Source organism: Schistocerca americana, chromosome 9 (assembly GCF_021461395.2).
Source record: "Schistocerca americana isolate TAMUIC-IGC-003095 chromosome 9, iqSchAmer2.1, whole genome shotgun sequence".
Lineage (NCBI taxonomy): Eukaryota > Metazoa > Arthropoda > Insecta > Orthoptera > Acrididae > Schistocerca > Schistocerca americana.
Window position 1 is genome coordinate 145,391,279 of NC_060127.1, and position 23,088 is coordinate 145,414,366.

Consider the following 23,088-nt stretch of genomic DNA (forward strand, 5'->3'; position numbering starts at 1 on the left):
TGCGTACCACAGATGAACAACAAAAATGGCTCTGAGCACTATGGGACTTTGCTGCTGAGGTCATCAGTCCCCTAGAACTTAGAACTATTTAAACCTAACTAACCTAAGGACATCACACACATCCATGCCCGAGGCAGGATTCGAACCTGCGACCGTAGCGGTCGCGCGGTTCCAGACTGAAGCGCCTAGAACCGCTCGGCCACCCCTGCCGGCGATAGAACAACATGACTAGCGTATGGACAAGGGAGAAAACGTGCATTTTAATGGAGCTAATGTAGGAATTTTACGCGCGTCCATTTTCGTGGACAAACTGTATTGTTTGCTAGTCAGACAAAGCGGGCAGCTGCCGCTGGAGAGCGCTGGGGGCGCAAAGGCACGTTAATTAGCTGGTCCCTCGTGTCGACGTCTCTGCGTCTGGTGACGTTGGATATCCCGTCTGCGTGCACATCAGCGTTAGCTTCCCCGTCCCGTGTGACTGCAGTGTCGCGGAGAAAGTCAACAAACCTCTGGTAGGCTCTACAAGAGAGGCGTTGTGCTGTACGGTGTACGTCTGCTGTTGGAATTTCGCGAGCGCACGGTTTAATAAGATTCGGGGAACATGGTACTTTATCCCGCATTAAATCTCGCGACATAACCGCAGTGACATAGTCAGTTTGTTGACAATCATTTCTCCGAACGGAACTTTGTGGAGTAAACATTTAGATGTAGGTCTCTGCTGAAGACTGGTGTGTTCTTACCAGATCCACCAACTCAAAACGCGTTCTTCCTATATACACTACATAGGGCGTTAACGGCGTAGGTACAGATATTTTGATAACTGGTGCTTTGATGTTACTTTTTCTCCGCGTCTAACAGTATTCCCGGCAACACATCACATAATTTACTACCCGATGTTTGGTGCACGGTCGTAACAGCTTCCCTGTGCACTACGCCCATCTGTATACAGTATCCGTTTTCCATCCACTCGTTTACACTTCAGTACTTGAGGTGCTGCCCAGAGGAAAATAACCATTATTGGCTTGTTTGTGCTACTCATACTTCGAGGTACTAAGCGACCTCAGTCGCAGCCAATATGGCATTATACCACGAAGAGGCAAGTCGTGACATGTATGTCTCATGTTCGTGCCTTTCGAAGTTGTACTTACATTATGATGCCATTGTAATGCCTCGACTTTCTTATGCGTACTGTATAGACCTAATGTGACACAGTGGTTTAAGCATTGTATGATGTAACTACCGTCCGCAACTCGTGGTCGTGCGGTAGCGTTCTCGCTTCCCAAGCTCGGGTTCCCGGGTTCGATTCCCGGCGGGGTCAGGGATTTTCTCTGCCTCGTGATGACTGGGTGTTATGTGCTGTCCTTAGGTTAGTTAGGTTTAAGTAGTTCTAAGTTCTAGGGGACTGATGACCATGGATGTTCAGTCCCATAGTGCTCAGAGCCATTTGAACCATTTTTTGAATGTAACTACCACTGCCCGATTTTATGGATCTGAAGACGGCAATACATGCTAAAGAAACTAGTAATCCAGTAATTGTGGTAACGTAGCGAACTTGGCAAATAAATTGATTTTCACAAGAAGTCTACACCACAAATTTGTAGATCCCCTGCTGTACTGAATGATCGTGTAAGGTAACAGTAACCTAAAAACATGCTACTCGTAATAGCCATAGTTAGCAAATGAGGTTATTACTGATGTAACGTTGTTCAGTATACCGTCCCTCACTCATCAGTGGAAAGATCTTCTCTTACACTCCTGACGCTTGAATTTGTATTAGATGTTCAACAGTTTCCTATTTTCCAGAACTCTTTCCTTACTATTGCCGCTCTGCGTTTTTATCCTGCCTACTGCGGTCATCACCACTTATTTTCTTGCCCAAATAGCAAAACTTTCCTACTACTTTTAGTGTACCATTTCCTAATCTAATATCTGTCAGCATCGTCCGATTTAATTCGATAACATACTATAAATCTAGTTTTAATTTTGTTGATATTCATGTTATAATCGATTTTCGAGACGCTATCGATTCAGTTCAAATGCTCTTTCAAATATTTTGCCGTTTCTGACAATTACAATGTCATCGGCAAACCGCAGAGATTTATTTCTTGTCCCTGAACTTCCCATTCTAAATTTCTCCTTGGTTTCCTTTACCGCGTGTTCGATATGCATACAACATATTACGCTATGTGATCAAAAGTATCCGGACACCTGGCTGAAAATGACTTATAAGTTCGTGGCTCCCTCCATCGATAATGCTGCAGTTAAATATGGTATTGGCCCACCTTTAGCCTTCATGACAGCTTCCACTCTCGCAGGCATGCGTTCAGTCAGGTGCTGGAAGGTTTCTTGGGGAAAGGCAGCCCATTCTCCAATGAGTGCTGCACTGAGGAGAGGTATCGATGTCGGTCGTTGAGGCCTGGCACGAAGTCGGCGTTCCCAAACGTGTTCTATAGGATCTAGGTCAGGATTATATGCAACCAGTGCATTACAGGGATGTTACTGTCGTGTAACCACTCCGCCACAGGCTGCGCATTATGAACAGGTGCTCGATCTTGTTGAAAGATGCAGTGAGCCGGCCGCGGTGGTCTAGCGGTTCTAGACGCGCAGTCCGGAACCGCGCGACTGCTACGGTCGCAGGTTCGAATCCTGCCTCGGGCATGGATGTGTGTGATGTCCTTAGGTTAGTTAGGTTTAAGTAGTTCCTAAGTTCTAGGGGACTGATGACCTCAGATGTTAAGTCCCATAGTGCTCAGAGCCATTAGAACCATTTTTTGAAAGATGCAGTGAGAAGCAAGAAGGTGCTTAAAACATCAATGTAGGCCCGTGCTGTGATAGTGCCACGCAAAATAAGGGGCGCAAGCCCCCTCCATGGAAAACGCGACCTCACCGTAACACCACCGCCTCCGAATTTTACTGTTGGCATACACTCGCTGGCAGATGACGTTCACCGGGCATTCGCCATACCCACACCCTGCCATCGGATCGTCACATTGTATACTGTGATTCGTCACTCCACACAACGTTTTTCCACTCTCAGTCGTCTAATGTTTACGCTCCTTACACCAAGCGACGCGTCGTTTGGCATTTACCGGCCTTATGTGTGGGTTATGAGCAGCCGCTCGACCATGAAATCCAAGTTTTGTCACCTCCCACCTAACTGTCATAGTACTTGCAGTGGATGTTGATGCAGTTTGGAATTCCTGTGTGATGGTCTGGCTAGATGTCTGCCTATTACACATTACGACCCTCTTCAACTGTCGGCGGCCTCTGTCAGTCAAGAGCCGAGGTCGGCCTGTACGCTTTTGTGCTGTGAGTGTTCCTTCACGTTTCCACTTCAGTATCACTTTGGAAACAGTGAACCTAGGGATGTTTAGGAGTGTGGAAATCTAGCGTACAGCCGTATGACACAAGTGACAACCAATCGTCTGACCTTTTCGAAGTCTGAGAGGCCGCAGATCGCCCCATTGTGTTCTCTCGCGATGTTTAATGACTACCGATATCGCTAATATTGAATAGCTGGCAGTAGGTGGCAGCACAACGCACCTAATATGACAAACGTATGTTTTTGGGGGTGTCCGGATACTTTTGATCGCATAGTGTATGTGGGATAGGCTTCATGCTTGTCCCACTCCTTTGTCAACTGCCAATTCCTTTCACGCCAATATATAGCTGCAGTCTGTTCTCTGTACAAATCGTACGTACCCTTTGGGTTCCTGTATTTTGTCCCTGCTACCTTCAAAATTGCAAAGAGTGTTTTTCAGTCAACCATGCCAAAACCTTTGTCCAAATCTACAAATGCTATAAATGTAGGTTTTCTTTCTTTAAGCCTACCTGGTGCGTCGAATTGTCAGCATGGCGTCGCAGTTCCTACATTCCTTTGGAACCTAATCAGGAGGTCGGGTTCTACCAGTTTTTCCATTCTTCCGTATATAATTCGTGTCAATATTTTGGAACCGTAATTTATGAAACTGATGGTTCGGTGGTATTCAAACATGACGCCACCTAATTATCTGTGAGCTTATTGGTAGATCAGGTGCTCCTGAAAACAGCAGAAGGTTATCTCGAGAGAAAATTGCAGTCTCGCACGGTGAACAAGAAACGTAAAACATCTACCTAAAAATTATTTCTTGCGCTAAACAAACAATAATGAAAATACAAATCAAGTATTTCCATTTCTAACCGTGCGTTGGTGAAGTTTCCCGCTTTTGATTGAAATTTCTCATAATTAGAGATGGGAGGGAGCGATCTGTGTTTGCTTCGAAGAGACTTTTAATAACTAAGATCTTATTCAGTACTCTTTATTCTTGGTGACCGATTTCAACAGTTAATTGTATCATCTTCTGATCTGTAACGTGATGCATTTACATTGAATACATATAAAGTTATTTATATATTTGCCATCACAAATGAGGAAATGGAAATTCTTTGTGTTATGCCTCCTGTTCCATTATGACTGTATCACACATGCCACATTAGCATTATGGTGGATAGTATGTAGCGCATTGCACAAAGATTTGTTGAAAACAAAAACAATTTTGTAGGAATTAAAAACAATACATTTAAAAAGCACCTTGTGTAACTAGGAATGACCACGCACGTAGCATTCCATTGATGCTAGTTAAATGATGAGTTGCGTAACAGTTCTGCATGTGTCTACATTTACATAGTGGATCCACATTCTTTGATGCACACTTTTCAACTACCCGATAGTAACCCACAGATAAGGCATGCAATTCAACATTGAACGAGCATCCGTGAAATGTTGCGTGCACAGACATCGGTAGCTCCACAACATACTTTGTAACTGCATTGTTTTAATTTCTTACAAACCTGTTTTTATTTTTAACAAACCTTTGTTTACTGTGCTACATACTGTCCGCTATAATGTCAACATGGCATGTACAGTCGTAATGGAGCGGGGGTAATAGAAAAGGAATTTTTCAAGGTATGAAAATGTACAATTTCCATTTCCTGATTTGTTAAAAAAAAAAAAAAAAAGTTCAAATGGCTCTGAGCACTATGGGACTTAACATCTGAGGTCATCAGTCCCCTAGAACTTAGAACTACTGAAACCTAACTATCCTAAGGACATCACACACATACATGCCCAAGGCAGTATTCGAACCTGCGGCCGGCTCCTGATTTGTAACGATAAATGTAAATAATGGTTGTACATGTACTTAAATGTAAATGCATCACGTTACAAATCTCAAGGTGATAGTCTATACTTTTGTAACCGGTCGTGAGGAGTAAACAGTATTGAATGCGATCTTTGCTGCTAAAATTCTCTTCTCACAGTTTTCCTAATGTGGCTCTAGAACGGGAGGTGGGAGATGCGTCGCTATCGACTCTTCTGCCAACCCGTGTTCAGGCTGAGCACTAAAAGAAGGACGGTCAGTGTGAGGGTCTTGCCCGGCAGAAAGCAGTTGCCAGGCACTGTTGCGAGCAGCCTTTTTATTGAAGACGCTCTTCCATCGCTCCAGCTCGCTGGGCGTATTTTGCAGAACGACACGTGCATCTTGTTACTGTGTGCTGACACTTGTGATGTGACGTGCTGACCGGAGCTGCTGTCTGTTGCAGGTGGGAAGAGATGAGGACCGTGGCGTGTGCCGTGCTGCTCGCCTGCTTCATGGGCTGTCTGGCAGGTGAGTCTGAACCCCCAACATTTTACTGTTTACTTCTTTTCTTTCCTTCCCCTGGACCATCCTTGTCACACAACTTGCCATTGTAGTGATGCAGGCTTTTGTGAGGCAGCTGCTCCTACCAATAGGTTTTATGCAATCCACAGCGCCTTCAAAAACCACATGCAAAGTTTTCGTATTCTCTCATTCGCTATGTGCAAACTATTAATCTGCAGAAAAAAATGAAGAGGACTTTCGTTTGTAGGAAATTTAGTGGGACGAGTTTTAGCTGTTGGCCATGGTTTATGAATTATTCGAAAAAACGCGTTTGAAGGTCACTTCTGTACATTTTTTTGAATAATTGGAAAACTACGGCCTCTCTTCGTTTTTTTCTGTAGAACTAATAGTTTGTGTGTAGCGAGCGAGACAATATGAAGTGGTTGGTGGTATTTGAAGGCATTGCAGGTTGCATAACACCCAGCACCAGTGGCAGCCGAATCACCCGTTATATTGTTCTTATGTTGACACTCTTCTTCATACTGACGGCGATACGAAACGGCGTAAACACGTCTGATTAAACTAAAAGCATGAAACTTTTGTGTTAGCAGAAGAGCCAACACCGTGTTACGAGTGGAGGCCGAAATACAAGCGTTTTAGCTCATGCAGGCTGGCGTGAGGAGCGAAGAACTGTACTGACGTGAGGTCTGGAACATGACAAGGAACGAGAATTCAGAAAGCGGACGTAATTAGTTTGATACTTAACTTTAATCCATTAATGATGAACGTCGCTCTTGACGGTACATGATTCACAATATCAATAGTAACTGAATATGGCGCCTGGCTAGGTCGTAGCAAATGACGTACCTGAAGGCTATGCTAAACTGTCGTCTCTGCAAATGAGAGCGTATGTAGACAGTGAACCATCGCTAGCAAAGTCGGCTGTACAACTGGGGCGAGTGCTAGGGAGTCTCTCTAGACTAGACCTGCCGTGTGGCGGCGCTCGGTCTGCAATCACTGATAGTGGCGACACGCGGGTCCGACGTAATTTACACCATGGGTTTGCAGCGATGAGATATGCAACTGATTACAATTTCAGCGCAGACGCACATCACGCGCGCCTATGGCGCCACCTCATAGCGCCATTTAAGACTTGGCGATTTCGACGAGTGTACGTTCGGCACGTGTGTTTACCTTGTGGTTGTTTCACAAGACGATCAGTTATGCCTCGTAGACAACAGCGAACATCGTTTGATCAAGTATCCGAGTTCGACAGAGGAAGGATAGTGGCTTACCGAGTTTGTGGATTATCATACAGAGAAATCGCTAGTCGTGTTGGACGAAACCAAACAACTGTAAAGCGGATATGTGACCGTTGGATGCAGGAGGGTACGACGGACCGACGTGGTCGATCGCATTCACCTCGGTGCACCACTGCACGTGCTGATAGGCAAATTGTGCGCATGGCAGTGACATCCCGAACCATAGCACAGCACATTGCGTCTGTAACGCATCATCCAGTGTCTGCGCGTACCATTCGACGCCGTTTACAGCAGAGTGGTCTGTCCGCAAGACGTCCATTGCTTCGTCTACCATCGACGCAGAACCACAGACGTCTCCGTCGCCAATGGTGTGATGACAGACGAATGTGGACGGCAGAATGGAATGACGTTGTCTTTACTGACGAGGCACGCTTCTGTCTGCAGCACCACGATGGTCGGATTCGAGTGTGGAGACACCGTGGAGAGAGGATGCTGGACAGCTGCATTATGCACCGCCACACTGGTCTTGCACCGGGTATTATGGTATGGGGCGGTATTGGATATTACTCTCGCACGCCTCTAGTACGCATTGCCAGTACTTTAAATAGTCGGCGCTACATATCCGAGGTGCTGGAGCCAGTTGTCCTTCCGTACCTTCAGGGCTCGGCCACAGCCATATTTCAACAGGATAATGCGCGACCACACGTGGCACGCATTGTCCAAAGGTTCTTCGTCAATAACCAGATTGAATTGCTTCCCTGGCCGGCTCGCTCTCCGGATCTTTCACCGATAGAAAACATGTGGTCCATGGTTGCTCAACGAGTGACCCAGATTACATCCCCAGCTGCAACACCAGATGATCTTTGGCAACGTGTGGAAGCTGCTTGAGCTGCTGTACCCCAGGAACACATCCAACGTCTCTTTGACTCAATGCCGAGACGTGTGGCAGCGGTGATCTCCAACAATGGCGGCTACTCTGGCTACTGATTCTGGCAGGAACCACATGTCACAGACGTCTGTAAACGTAATCATTTGATACTTGGTCAACATGTTATCTACAAAATACATTTTGTTGTGCTACCTCTTGTCTTTCTTGGTGTTGCATTTACGGTGGCCAGCAGTGTAGTTCCATATCGTGGAGGCACGAATAATCCCTTGAGGTCAACCAAACGTGCTGCATTCCCAGTTTGGTGCTTACACTGAACATAATCTGAGGAGCAGTTTGTTTGACTCTTACCCATTTATCCAAAGACGAGCAACACGTTCGTTACAAGTTCATTTTGTAAGCGCCAAAGCGTCACGTTTATGTTTAGCCAACTCCAGTCAACCAATCAGTACATTACGTCCTCCGTATCTCACGAAAAGACAATGAAGGTTCAACTAGAGAGATTCCAGCTCGCACACAGGCTTAGCAAGAATCGTTCTTTCCGCAGATCATTCGCGACAGGAACAGCAAAGGGAGAAGGTACCGTCCACCGCACACTATCAGATAGCTTGTGGAGTGCAGATGGAGTTATTCATATTTTATCTCTATTCCGTGAAAGAGTATAAATGTGTCATCCGCAAACCTGACGCAGCAAATAATTAAATAAGCGCTGTATCTGCGGATTACTAATGCAATAACTTTTTTTCAAAATTTACTACCTTTTCGTACGTGCCTACAGCCATCTCAGCTGTGGAATGTCAGTTACAACGATACGAACGTAATGACAAAGCAGCGAAGAAAATCTCTGACCCGGTTGGGATCGAAGCCAGTTAACAATCCTCGGCGCTGACCGCACAGCTACCAGTATGTAAAATAGAGACAAGTAGCTAAGTAATGCGGGTGTGAACACCTAAGGAAAACGCTACCAGTATGTAAAATAGAGACAAGCAGCTAAGTAATGCGGGTGTGAACACCTAAGGAAACAATCGAGGGTTCAACAAAACTCGGGAAGGTTTTGGTTTTTCAGACGTCCTGTTCGCTGCACGCCGCAACCTGTTTTCGGGATACAAATTTAGATGTCGGTGTTTTCGCTTGCAAAATGGCTCTGAGCACTATGGGACTTAAAATTCTGAGGTCATCAGTCCCCTGGAACTTAGAACTACTTAAAGCTAACCAACCTAAGTACATCACACACATCCATGCCCGAGGCAGGATTCGAACCTGCGACCATAGCGGTCGCGCAGTTCCGACTGTAGTGCCTAGAACCTCTCGGCCACCCCGGCCGGCTTTTCGCATCGCATCGTGGGTTGGGTTGTTGTGGGGAAGAGACCAAACTGCGAGGTCATCGGTGTCATAGGATTAGGGAAGGACGGGGAAGGAGGTCGGCCGTGCCCTTTCAAAGGAACCATCTCGGCATTTGCCTGGAGAGTTTTAGGGAAATCACGGAAAACGTAAATCAGGATGGCCGGACGAGGGATTGAACCGTCGTACTCCCGAATGCGAGTCCAGTGTGCTAACCACTGCGCCACCTCGCTCGGTCAACCGCATCGTGACTAATTCTCTTGCACGGTATGGTATCTGCTCTTAACGGCAGTCTGGCTGCTCAGTTCCTGCGTTAGGTTGTTTTTCAGTTGATATCCTCGCTCTCGAGGTTTGAAAGTCGTCCTTTTGGCTCATCTCGCAGAGTTTTTAGTTTGAGGACAACGCGGGACGAGCCACTAATGGCAGACGAATAAATTTGGCAAATTACATTCAAGGATGCAAGGGGTAGGAGGGGTCTGGAGGGAACAGGAAGAGTTTTTGCATGTAAATAGAGTTATAAAAATGTTAATCTCCTTGTAGAAACATCTTTTGTTAAGCGGGAATTTCAGCGGTCTTCTCCGTGTTAACTTTAAGGGCCGCATGTTTTGAAAACAATACTGTCTGCCATTAATATCCGTGCAGAAACTGCTTGTCACAGAAGAGAAAAAGAGGCGAGATTTTGAAATTTACTGAGTTTAACGCCAAGTTAGAGGCTTATTCGATTATCTCAGTTTATTCATTCAGGCAGAATTTGTGGCGAGGCGGAGGAGGAGCCGTCAGGCAGGCTCGACTCGCATTCGGGGGATGGCGGGTTCAGGTCCCCGTGCGCCCATCCAGATTTGGTTTTTCTGAGGTTTTACCGAACGAACAACTTTCGTGCAATCGCCGAGATATTTACCTGGAGAAGGATGCGATCGATTTTGTTCCGTGTACGTCTTTATTCGGTCGCTAATGACAGTAAGTTACACGCTAAGCACATTTCCTTCTAGTGTGTAATACTTCTATGACGTTGGCGCTGTTGTATAAGGGGCGGTCAAATGAAAACAAGACAGGTGGAAAAAAGTAAGTAAACTGTTTATAACTTCAAAAGTAATCGCTACAATTTATACTACTACGAGAAAAGACGGCGAACGCGTTCAGGCAAAAATGCGGTGGGATACGGAACCACGACTGTACTAAGGAGTCCGGAGCAAATCCACTTTCACGAATGCCTTTCTTCATGCCTCTAAAAATACGGAAGTTAGATGGGGAGAGAACGGGAAACCTGTGTGGAATATGTGTCAGGGCTGTCCGACGAACCTCCGCAGCGAAGTCGATACTACCTTGGCAGCACGTGCGCGGGCATTATGCTGCAACGGATTTGTGGCGTCCCTCAACATTCCAGGCCGTTTGCACGTTATGGCGCACTTCAGTTTTTGCAAAGTGTCGATGTACCGCTGTGGGTTAGCTGTGTGGCGCTGTATTCCAGAAAGCCAGTGAGCAGCGGGCCCTCGCAGTCAAAGAAAAAGGTGTGATTCTTCACTTCCTCCCGGCGTATTTGGCGATCGAAGAGCGCACAGGTGTACTGCCGGTTCATAGTGTCCAACGGGCACAATATTTCGGCCATCAGACATGTTGCCATCGTCAGGTACGCTGACGGTCTGACTTCCTGCGACGTCCCAGTTTCGAGTGACTTCCTGAGCCGCTGCAGAATATATTGGCGCATCTAGGATCGCCCAGTCTGAAAATAGAAGTTCAAGCCATACGGCTACGCTTTCAATAATAAAAATTGACATTAAAACAATAGCTTTTTGGTTGTGTTGTTTTTTTCTGCTTTTAAATAATTTAAAAATACGCTCCTGGAAATGGAAAAAAGAACACATTGACACCGGTGTGTCAGACCCACCATACTTGCTCCGGACACTGCGAGAGGGCTGTACAAGCAACGATCACACGCACGGCACAGCGGACACACCAGGAACCGCGTTGTTGGCCGTCGAATGGCGCTAGCTGCGCAGCATTTGTGCACCGCCGCCGTCAGTGTCAGCCAGTTTGCCGTGGCATACGGAGCTCCATCGCAGTCTTTAACACTGGTAGCATGCCGCGACAGCGTGGACGTGAACCGTATGTGCAGTTGACGGACTTTGAGCGAGGGCGTATAGTGGGCATGCGGGAGGCCGGGTGGACGTACCGCCGAATTGCTCAACACGTGGGGCGTGAGGTCTCCACAGTACATCGATGTTGTCGCCAGTGGTCGGCGGAAGGTGCACGTGCCCGTCGACCTGGGACCGGACCGCAGCGACGCACGGATGCACGCCAAGACCGTAGGATCCTACGCAGTGCCGTAGGGGACCGCACCGCCACTTCCCAACAAATTAGGGACACTGTTGCTCCTGGGGTATCGGCGAGGACCATTCGCAATCGTCTCCATGTAGCTGGGCTACGGTCCCGCACACCGTTAGGCCGTCCTCCGCTCACGCGCCAACATCGTGCAGCCCGCCTCCAGTGGTGTCGCGACAGGCGTGAATGGAGGGACGAATGGAGACGTGTCGTCTTCAGCGATGAGAGTCGCTTCTGCCTTGGTGCCAATGATGGTCGTATGCGTGTTTGGCGCCGTGCAGGTGAGCGCCACAATCAGGACTGCATACGACCGAGGCACACAGGGCCAACACCCGGCATCATGGTGTGGGGAGCGATCTCCTACACCGGCCGTACACCACTGGTGATCGTCGAGGGGACACTGAATAGTGCACGGTACATCCAAACCGTCATCGAACCCATCGTTCTACCATCCCTAGACCGGCAAGGGAACTTGCTGTTCCAACAGGACAATGCACGTCCGCATGTATCCCGTGCCACCCAACGTGCTCTAGAAGGTGTAAGTCAACTACCCTGGCCAGCAAGATCTCCGGATCTGTCCCCCATTGAGCATGTTTGGGACTGGATGAAGCGTGGTCTCCGCTGTCTGCACGTCCAGCACGAACGCTGGTCCAACTGAGGCGCCAGGTGGAAATGGCATGGCAAGCCGTTCCACAGGACTACATCCAGCATCTCTACGATCGTCTCCATGGGAGAATAGCAGCCTGCATTGCTGCGAAAGGTGGATATACACTGTACTAGTGCCGACATTGTGCATGCTCTGTTGCCTGTGTCTATGTGCCTGTGGTTCTGTCAGTGTGATCATGTGATGTATCTGACCCCAGGAATGTGTCAATAAAGTTTCCCCTTCCTGGGACAATGAATTCACGGTGTTCTTATTTCAATTTCCAGAAGTGTACACTGGCTGTATGATAATTTATTATTATTATTATTATTATTGTTTTTTTTCCTCCCATTCGCTCACACTCACACGATACATACATTGTACACACTCATATACATATTACAGTTAACACATTCTCACACTCATTCATTCACCTTTTTTTCTTTTTTAATAAAATAATGATAATAAACACAATAAAATAAGATATAAAATATAATTAAAATACAATAAAATTAAAATTAAAAAATTAAAATTATAAAAATATATACACAACATTTTTCGTAAAAGGTTTTGGCACTGGTTCTGAATCGGTCTTTCAAATAGGGTACCCCTGCGAGTTGGTGAAGTTCATTCGTTGGGAACCGGTATGGCAGATGGAGTGCCCTTTTCAGAGGCCGATTCTGAATTCTTTGTAGCCGTTGTATGTGGGTTGGAGCAGCATTGCCCCCACACAACAGCGGCTTAGTCTAAGATTGGTCGCACCAGTGTAAGGTACAACATCACCCCCAGTCTTGATGGTAGTGTTGACGCTAGACTTAATAAAGGGTAGAGCTGTACCATTTTTCTCCTGGCTTTCTCTCGAATATTTTCTGTATGAGGTTGCCATGTCAATCGCCTATCAAGGGTCACACCCAAGTATTTTGCTGTTTTTGACCACGGGACTGGGGTGCCCCTTATCTCAATGGGCTGGATGTTAAGCGTAAGTGGTCTTCTACAAATTGCTATTGCCTGCGTCTTTGTGGCGTTGAAAGACGGTCGCCATTTCGTCGCCCATTCACTCAGCTTATTACATGCTTGTTGCAGTCTTGCCTGGAGGTGTGCAGCATTCATACTTCGGGAGTAGATGGCTGTATCATCGGCATATAAAGATTGGTGTGTTCTGGCCGTCGATGGTAGGTCGGATGTATACAAGATGTATAAGAGTGGTCCCAGTACACTGCCCTGAGGTACTCCTGCTTTGATTGATCTGGTGGACGATGTACTATCTTGAGTGCGGACATGAAATGTCCGGTTTTCAAGATAGCTCTTCAGGAGTGTTGCGTGTGATACGGGGACCCCTATATCTAGGAGTTTATACAGGAGTCCCTCGTGCCACACGCAATCAAAGGCACGGTGACTTCCTGAGGGCGGGCAGCAGCCTTATATCCCCGCTCCCACGGGACGTTCCCTCCGCGGTTCGCGCCCACGGGCGCGCGTTGGCAGTCGCGGAGTCGCAGAGGTTGGCGTCTGTGGCAGCGCCGGTGTAGCTGCTACGTCCGGCCCGCTCCCAGATCGTTTTCGTTGCTGAAGTGTCTTCTTAATTATACTCAGTAATGGTTCCCATGCCTTGCTAAGATTACAACCGCAGTCCCGGTTGATGAGTTTGCCCCTGGTGCGAATTTCGATGGCCTCTCTGACAACGCTGTTCCTGTATTTAGAAGTCGGGGCCAAGATTTTGGTACGCTCGTAATCCATCTCGTGTTTTGCGGACAAACAGTGCTCTGCGACCGCCGACCTGTTAGGATGCTTCAGTTGTGTGTGCCTTTTATGATCTCGGCAACGATCTTCGATGGCGAGCACTGTCTGTCCAATATAAGTCTTACTAGACTGACAGTGGATCTCGTGTACTCTGGCCTTCCCAGTTTTGAAATACTAAACAGTTTTTCTTACGTCCTGATTTAATTTGCCTGCCCCTTATAACTTGTCTCACTCGGAAACTGCCTTCAGTAGTCTAGTAATTCGTCTTCTTGAATTGTGTTCCTGGTTTTAACAGGCTTGATGCACGTATGGTAATTAATGTACACCACAACGCGGCAATTGATTTTCGATTTATTCATACGTATCTGATCGGCAGGGACCAAATATTTCCTGCTGGTATTCTCCGTGACTCTTTGACACAATATTGACAAATTTATACAGACAGAAGTTTTGTAGAAATTTCGTAAGTATTTTAAAGTTAAATTAAAGTTGTTACAATGTTCTCTAAATTAGGCCTATTTTACATAGAATAATGATAATTTGAAATTTAATGGCGTAGTATTCAGTGTGATTACCGTTTCAAACAGATGATACATTTAGTTTAGAGTATAGCTACAGTAAGTCCAAAAGTTATTACGTTATTCCGACTTATGTATCGGGTTCTTGGAGAAGTGGATGGTATACAGTGTCCTGTCTTGTAATACATTTATTCACTACCGGCCTCGATCATGGACCATTTTCACGTACTATCATATGTCGCAGCTCTTACCAAATGGTCGGTTTGCGTTTTTCATGTGACATTATAATAGCATCATGTGACTCATATAATATTGTCCATTTGTATATATATTTTCATTTGTAGTAGTTGTCACCAATATTTTATCGCGAGACATTATGACAGTATGACGTGACTTATCTTACGTAATATTGTACGAGAAAGTGTCATATACAACTGTATTTTTTACTGTAATTTTAACGCTTGTGTGTATCTCTCTGTGACTGTACTACAGTGCACATATTCTTTGTAACTTGCTCTTTCACCTACGATCTTTGGCTTTAGATTCTTTGATGAACTCATGTGCGTTAGCGTGCTGGGTCTTTTTGCGCCCGAGTAGTGGTGCCGTGGACGTTCTGGTCTGCAGATTTACATGTTTGCAACGTTGTCTTCTGCTTGCTTCAACCTGTATTACGGTGTTAAGTATCAATTTTCTTATGTTTTCAGGTCAGCAATGGCTTATTCTTTCCTGATGAAATAGGATATGTGTCGTGTGAAGTTGTTACAGTTGATGTTTCTCGAAAGTACTCTTAATTTTTCCGCCTAACATTTCTCCTGAAAATGTAATGCGTTTTGAGACTCAAAGCGCAGTGTGTATCTTCCATTTCTCCAAGCACATGAACGCTGTTGCTTGAAAAAGGAAAGAAAAAAAAATTGCTCTGTATTGAAGTTAGTTTCATTACAAGTCTTGCTCGGGTAGCTTAGTCGATAGAGCAGTTGCTTGCGATAGGCAAAGGTCGCAGGGCCGAGTGTGCTCCTTGATATTCCAAGAAGTTTCATATCAGCTAACACGGAAATTCATTCTGGAATCTATATAGTTGTTGAGAAAACCGCGCGGGATTAGCCGAGCGCTCTTGGGCGCTGAAGTCATGGACTGTGCGGCTGATCCCGGCGGAGGTTCGAGTCCTCCCTCGGGCGTGGGTGTGTGTGTTTGTCCTTAGGATAATTTAGGTTAAGTAGTGTGTAAGCTTAGGGACTGATGACCTCAGCAGTTAAGTCCCATACGATTTCACACACATTTGAACATTTTTTTTTTTTTGAGTTGTTGAGAGAATTGTTGAACTTCTTTTCTGTATTCTGTGTAACGCCTATCGAAGTATCTCTATGCATTAGCTGTAGCCGTTAGTGTCATAGGTGTGTTGATTTTAATTTGCCTAATAGGTTTGTTGGCATGTTCAGCTGCCTCACGACTTTAGTGCCAGTCGTTGTGCTTTTATGGAGTGAGACGTAGCGCAAAATTGTTTCCCCGCAACGTTCATGTCGTACTGAGAGGAAGTGGGCTACCGCTTGTCCGGAGTCGCCGGATCGCCCTCGGAAGAGGTCGGCAGCGGGAGACGTGAGGGCCCCTGGGTGTGATGCTGGCGCCACGGCAGGTGTGCCGGTGTAGGTGTGTGTGTGTGTGTGTGTGTGTGTGTGTGGGCGCCCCACCCCCACCGCCCACCCACAGCCCCTGTGTCACGGCAGGCGCCGCTGTCGACGCCCTGGTCGATACGGACTCCCGCGGGACAGCGCGACACCCGACACCGCTGTGGCACCCCGGCTGGTTAGCTCAGCTCAGCTCAGCGGCCGCCTCATTTGCAGTATACCGCCGTTAATGGACGCGACGCCTCGCCTCGCCTCGCCGCGCCGTCCTGCTCTCAGCCCATCCCGGCAAGGCAGCACGCGCTAGTTTACAGTTAACAACGGCGCCCCACCGACTCCAGGACTGGGCTGCGACGGTAACAGGCGAGCCTCGTCAGACAATGATACGCCCCCGTTTTCCGCACCGCTCCAAATTCTACCTCTACATCTACATCCATACTCTGCAAGCTACCTGACGGTGTGTGGCGGAGGGTACTTTGAGTACCTCTATCGGTTCTCCCTTCTATCCCAGTCTCGTATTGTTCGAGGAAAGAAGGATTATCGGTATGCCTCTGTGTGGGCTCTCTCTGATTTTGTCCTCATGGTCTCTTCGCGAGATATACGTAGGAGGGAGCAATATACTGCTTGACTCCTCGGTGTGAAGGTATGTTCTCGAAACTTCAACAAAAGCCTGTACCGAGCTACTGAGCGTCTCTCCTGCAGAGTCTTTCACTGGAGTTTATCTATCATCTCCGTAACGCTTTCGCGATTACTAAATGATCCTGTAACGAAGCGTGCTGCTCTCCGTTGGATCTTCTCTATCTCTTCTATCGACCCTATCTGGTATGGATCCCACACTACTGAGCAGTATTGAAGCAGTGGGGGAACTAGCGCACTGTAACCTACTTCCTTTGTTTTCGGATTGCATTTCCTTAGAATTCTTCCAATGAATCTCAGTCTGGCATCTGCTCTACCGACGATCATTTTTATATGATCATTCCATTTTAAATCACTCCTAATGCGTACTCCCAGATAATTTATGGAATTAACTGCTTCCAGTTGCTGACCTGCTATATTGTAGCTAAATGATAAGGGATCTTTCTTTCTATGTATTCGCAGCACATTACACTTGTCTACATTGAGATTCAATTGCCATTCCCTGCACCATGCGTCAATTCGCTGCAGATCCTCCTGCATTTCAGTACAATTTTGCAATGTTAGAACCTCTCGATATACCACACCATCATCCGCTAAAAGCCTCAGTGAACTTCCGATGTCATCCACAAGGTCATTTATATATATTGTGAAAAGCAACGGTCCTACGACACTCCCCTGCGGCACGCTTGAAATCACTCTTACTTCGGAAGACTTCTCTCTTTTGAGAAAGACATGCTGCGTTCTAAACTGACTCCTGGTTCGACGTCTTCGTGTACACGTCGAAAGCCACCCAAGGGTTGTAAAGGTACTTCCAGCATCGACCATATTACGAGGGGCGTTTGAAAAGTCCGTGCAAAAATTAAAACTACTTACGTGTTTGGGGTAAACCTTTTTCACTTTCCGACATGGTCTCCTTTTAGACTTATACACTTTGTCCAACGCTGTTCTAATTTTTTGATTCCTTCCGAATAATAGGAATTGCCCTAGTCTGCAAAATAGCTAATAGTTGCTGCAATCACTTCCTCGTTTGAATAAAATCTTTGTCCCGCCAGCCATTTCTTCAAATTGGGGAACAAATAGTAGTCCGTGGGAGCCAAGTCTGGAGAATAGGGCGGGGTGTGAAACTAGTTGGAATTCTGTTTCCATTAATTTTGCGACCACAACTGCTGAAGTGTGTGCTGGTGCATTGTCGTGATGGAAAAGGACTTTTCTGCGGGCCAATCGCCGGCATTATTCTTGCATCTCGGTTCTCAAACGGTCCAATAACGACGAATAATATTCACTTTTTCCAGCTAGTCGATGAAGATTATCCCTTGTGAATCCTAAAAGACAGTCGCCATAACTTTTCCGCCCGATGGAATTGTCTTCGCCTTCTTTGGTGCAGATTCTCCCTTGGTAACCCATTGTTTAGCAACAATAAAGCTGATAATTTATAAAATCAAACATGTTAAAACTACCAAAGAAATACTCACCCTTTAAACAAAGAATATTTAAAGGCAATCAATGCAGAGTGTTGTTTGGTCTCAGGAGTGTAGTAATGTATCCATGTTTCATCCACAGTGACGAAACTACACTTAAGGTCCTGCAGATTCTTCCTGAACAGCTGCAAACCATCCTTGCAACACTTCACACGATTCCGTTTTTGGTCAAGCGTGAGCAGTCGCGGAACCCGTTTTGCGGATAGCTTTCTCATGTCCAAATATTATGCACCCGTTCATTCGAGATGCCTACAGCACTAGCAATCTCAGGCACCTGAACTCTTCTGTCATCCGTCACCATATCATGGATTTTATCAGTGATTTCTGGAGTCGTAACCTCCGCAGGGCGTCCAGAACGTTCAGCATCAGTTGTGCCCATAAGGCCATTCCGAAAATTTTGAAACCACTTATAAACTGTTCTAATCGAAAGTGCAGAGTCACTGTAATATTTATCAAGCTGTTCTTTAGTCTCCTGAGGCGTTTCGCCTTTCATGAAGTAATGTTTAATCACCACACGAAATTCTTTTTCGTCCATTTTTTGACAATCCCTCGACTTCCTTGATTCACACGAATGCCAAACACAAAGAAATAGACCAATATGGGTGAAACTTGGTGTGCGTTCTTTCCAAAGATGCTACTAACTAAACATAACCTCGATACGCGCCGCTGGTGCCATCCCTCGGACTTTGCACGGACTTTTCAAGCGCCCCTCGTAGTTTAGAAGTCGGGCAACCGCAGCCAAAATTCCATATGGTGAATATAATTTTCCGCACAGACTGTTAAAATACTTTTATGAAAAAGACCGTACCGGTTTCGCATCAGTAGATGCATCTTCAGGTGACTGTTTATTATAAACTGTCACGGCGCGGAAAATTGATTGCTTAGAGGCAGCCGCTTTTAGCGTGCTATCTGTTTTCATCTAGACGATGAACGATGGGACTCGACTGTAAACAATCATTTTCCTGCCCCATGACTGTTAATAAAATCCTACCACCTGAAGATTCATCTCTACTGATGCGAAACCGGTAGTGACTTTTATAAGGGAGTGTTTTAACAGCCATTACGGAGGATTTTATTCATCCTGTTGAAATATCGAGTCTACCCCTACTCGCTTCCGCTACAGCACAGCGTCATCGTTGATGGGAATTCACCATCTTTCTAGAAGCGACAGGTTGGCGCCTGAAGATCTTTTCGTGCGAAGGAGTGACCCAGTCGTACAGTGATGAATCGCCAATGGTGAACTCCTACAAACTCGTGATAAATGAGCGAGTACAATTGTATAGGGAATGGAATCAGAACAAGTAGGGACGTGTTATATGAATTTGAAGTGAAATAAAATTAAGTGTGCCATACAAAATGGTTCAAATGGCTCTGAGCACTATGCGACTTAACTTCTGAGGTCATCAGTCCCCTAGAACTTAGAACTACTTAAACCTAACTAACCTAAGGACATCACACACATCCATGCCCGAGGCAGGATTCGAACCGCACGGCCACTCCGGCCGGCGCCATACTAAAGTGTTCACGTAATAGAATTTGTTCGTTTTGAATAGAATGTTTTGGAAGGGACAGAAGTTTTGAACATTTTGGGAGACAGTTTACGTTCAAATACTTACACTGCAAGTCACCATATGGTGTAGGGTGGAGGGTACCAATACTAGCCATTTCCTTTCCTGTTCCGCTCTCAAACAGAGCGAGGAAAACCTATCTGTGTGAGCCGTAACCTCTCTAATCTTGTCTTTTTGGTCCTCACGCGAAATATTCGTTGGCTACAGTGGAATCATTCTGCAGTGAGCTTCAGATGCTGGTGCTCTAAATTTTCTCAAAAGCGTTCATCAAAAAGAATGTCGTCTTCCCTGCAGTGATTCCTATTAGCATTCCCGAAGCGTCTCCGTAATACTTACGTGTTGTTCTAAATGGTAATAAATATAGCAGCCAGCCTCTGAATTGCTTCGATGTCTTGCCTGAATCCGCTTAGGTTCGGATTCCAAAGACTCGAACTGTACACAACAGTGGATCGCACTAGTGTCGTACATGTGGTCTCCTTTACATGTGAACCACTCTTTCCTAAAATCCTCCCAATAAACCGAAGTTCATATTATTTCATAGCGCTTTGCCACCTTACGGTATGATATTTAAGTGACGTGACTGTGTCAAGCACCATACTACTAGTGCTATATTTGAACTTAATGGATTTGTTCTTCCTAATCATGTGCATTAACCTTCATTTTTCGACATTCAGGTGTAGCTGCCGTTTATCGCAAGCGTCGTAGCCTTACGGCCAGAACGGTAGTACCGTGGGGAGTAAGTTAGCTCTCTGCCCACCCGGTTAGCCGTGCGGCCTAACGCATGGTCCCCGGCACGAATACGCCCGGCGGATTAGTGTCGAGATCCGATGTGCCGACCAGTCTGTGAATGGATTTTAAGGCGGTTTTCCATCTGCCTCGGCGAATGCGGGCTGGTTCCCCTTATTCCGCCCCAGTTACACCGTGTTGGCGATTGCAGCGCGAACACTATCTCCACGTACGCGTACACCATAATTACTCTACCATGCAAACATTGGGGCTACACTCGTCCGTTGTGAGACGTTCCCGGGGCCGAACCGCGCAGTAATCCAGGGTTCGGTGTGGGGCGGCTGTGGGGCGATTGGACTGCTGTGGCCTGTTGCGGGGCTGTGAACCGCTGAGGGCTACGGCGGGGACGAAGCCTCTCCGTCGCTTCTAGGTCCGCAGTTCCATACAATTCAATACAGTACAAGTTAGCTCTCTGTAAATGGCTACTTAGTAATGTCCGATGCCTAACTCTTCCTAACTAGCCGGACTACAGCAAGTGTTAATCTCCTATGTTCACTAATAAAGGCAGTAAAACAGCTGGGGCGTCTTATACGGTGTGTGGCGGAGGATACGATGTGTAGCAATGTCACTTCCCGTCTTTCTTATTGCAGTCACCTGTGGCCTGCAGGAAAATCAGTTGTTGTCCAACTTCCGCGTGAGCTCGAATATCTCGAATTTTGCCTTCGCGGTATTTTCGCGAGCATCTCCCAAACGCTTCCGCGCCTGCTAAATGCATCTGCAAGGGATCGCGCAACTCTTCTTTGGAGCTTTTCTATTTTCTCAATAAATCCTGTCTAGTGCGGATCGCAGTCTGACGAGAAATACTTAAGTAGTGGTGCAACGAGGGTTTTGTAAGCCACCTCCTTCGCGCGATTCTTCCATTGAATCTCATTGTCAGTCTGTCATCTACGTTACCTGCGATCAGTTTTATGTGGTCTGTTTTTAATTGCACCGTGCGCATACCCCGAGATATTGTATGTGACTGCTTGCAGTGATTGTTGTGCAGTCCTGCAGTCATACGGCAACTGTTTGTGATGAGGGTCAACTAACAATCCTAACACAAGGCGCCTGTTCTCTGCAGGTCTTCGTGCATTTCGCCACAATTTTCTACTTTCGCGACTACTCTGTATGCAACACCAGAATCCGCGAAAAGCCTCATGGAAGTTATATTATACGCTACCTCCATATGTATATATATAATGCTTGGGACTTTAATAATGGCAACTATTTATTTTCCGCTCGTACAATATAGATACGCGTTTGAAAGTTTTACTGAACTTGAAAGTAGTCACCAACATTCTGTGCCAGTTATGTTGACAGTTCGAGCGACGCGGTCTGTCGCGCGACGAATTTTTAGCAGTTCTGCAGCGAATGCCGTGAAGTGTTTCCTTAAGTTTAGAAATCGAAATCAGCTCAGGAGGACTTGTCAGGGGGGTGCAGTAGGTGGTATAGCAATTCGCAGCCCCATCAGTCAAACAAATCTGAAACACTGTACATGCTTGAGCATTGTCCTGCAAAATGATGGTCAGGTCGTGTAGAAAGCGTCATCACTTCTGTCTCTATGCTGTTCATTTTTGGAACACCACCTACGACCACTTAGAGACAGGATTGATGACACTTTCTGCATGACCTGACCATGATTTTGCAGGACAATGCTCAAGTACGTACAGTACAAGCTGTAACTGTTTGGCTGATGGGGCTGCTAAATGCTATACCACGTACTGCACTCCCCTGACTTAAGCCGTCGTGAGTTCAAGTCGAATTCTAAACTGATGGAAACACTTCACGGCATTCGCTTCAGAACTGCTACAAATTCGTTGGGCTATAGACCGCGCTGCGCGAACTGTCAACACACTGGCACTGCTAAGAGTATCCTACGACTTCCACATGACTGGCAACTGGTGGTACACAATGCTGGTGACTATTTTGAAGGTCAGTAAAACTTTGAAACACGCATCTATTTTGTACGAGGTGTAAATAAATAGTTGCCACTATTAAAGTCTCAACCCTCGTATATAAAAACTTCCAGGCAGATTAAAACTGTGTGCCGGGCCGAGACTCGAACTCGGGATCTTTGCCTTTCGCGGGCAAGTGCTCTACCAACTGAGCTACCCAAGCACGACTCACGCCCCGTCCTCACAGCTTTACTTCTGCCAGTACCTCGTCTCCTACCTTCCAAACTTTACAGAAGCTCTCCTCGTATATAAAGGTGTCACATATTCTTACATTACACTGTTGGCCAAATCTAGAAGAAAAATTCGTATAGTTTTATGTCCCGAAATCACAACCTGTCGAGGTATGGATCCTTGGCTTGTGACGAGTGTGGTGTTCGGTGGGGTAGGTCGCCGCAAGAGAGAACATGGTAAGTATCAGATTACGCATTTGTTGGCAGTTCCAAAACTCGAGCAGCCATGCAGGTAAAGCATCGGGATCGCCACAGTATCAGTAAGTGGTCAGGAATTGTCGGTGACACGACTTGAAGCTAACAGGTGCTGTGTATCGCCGCTACTGGCGAAAATTACCCTCGCATAAAGAAAGCGAGTGTGGTTCATGCGCGCATTGGTCACACTGTGGTTCGTGCTCGCATTAGGCACCACGCATTTCCCACGGGTTGTAGACTGTTCCTCACCGCAAAATTTCCTGGGCAATAGATTAGTCAAGAAGGTTCGCTAGAGCGGCCTGCCCGTTCACCAGACCTGAA

General features: G+C 46.4%; 1 protein-coding gene across 4 annotated transcripts in view; it reads left to right on the forward strand.

Annotated features, from left to right (window-relative positions):
• LOC124551302 (fasciclin-2) overlaps nucleotides 1–23,088 on the forward strand; it is a 913,050-nt gene that overhangs the window by 221,365 nt on the left and 668,597 nt on the right. For all 4 annotated transcript variants that reach the window (XM_047126311.1, XM_047126312.1, XM_047126313.1 and 1 more), the window contains exon 2: nucleotides 5,578–5,642. In XM_047126311.1, coding sequence (XP_046982267.1) covers nucleotides 5,588–5,642 — 55 coding nt within the window. In that variant the 5' untranslated portion in view covers nucleotides 5,578–5,587. The remainder of the gene's footprint in view (nucleotides 1–5,577; nucleotides 5,643–23,088) is intronic.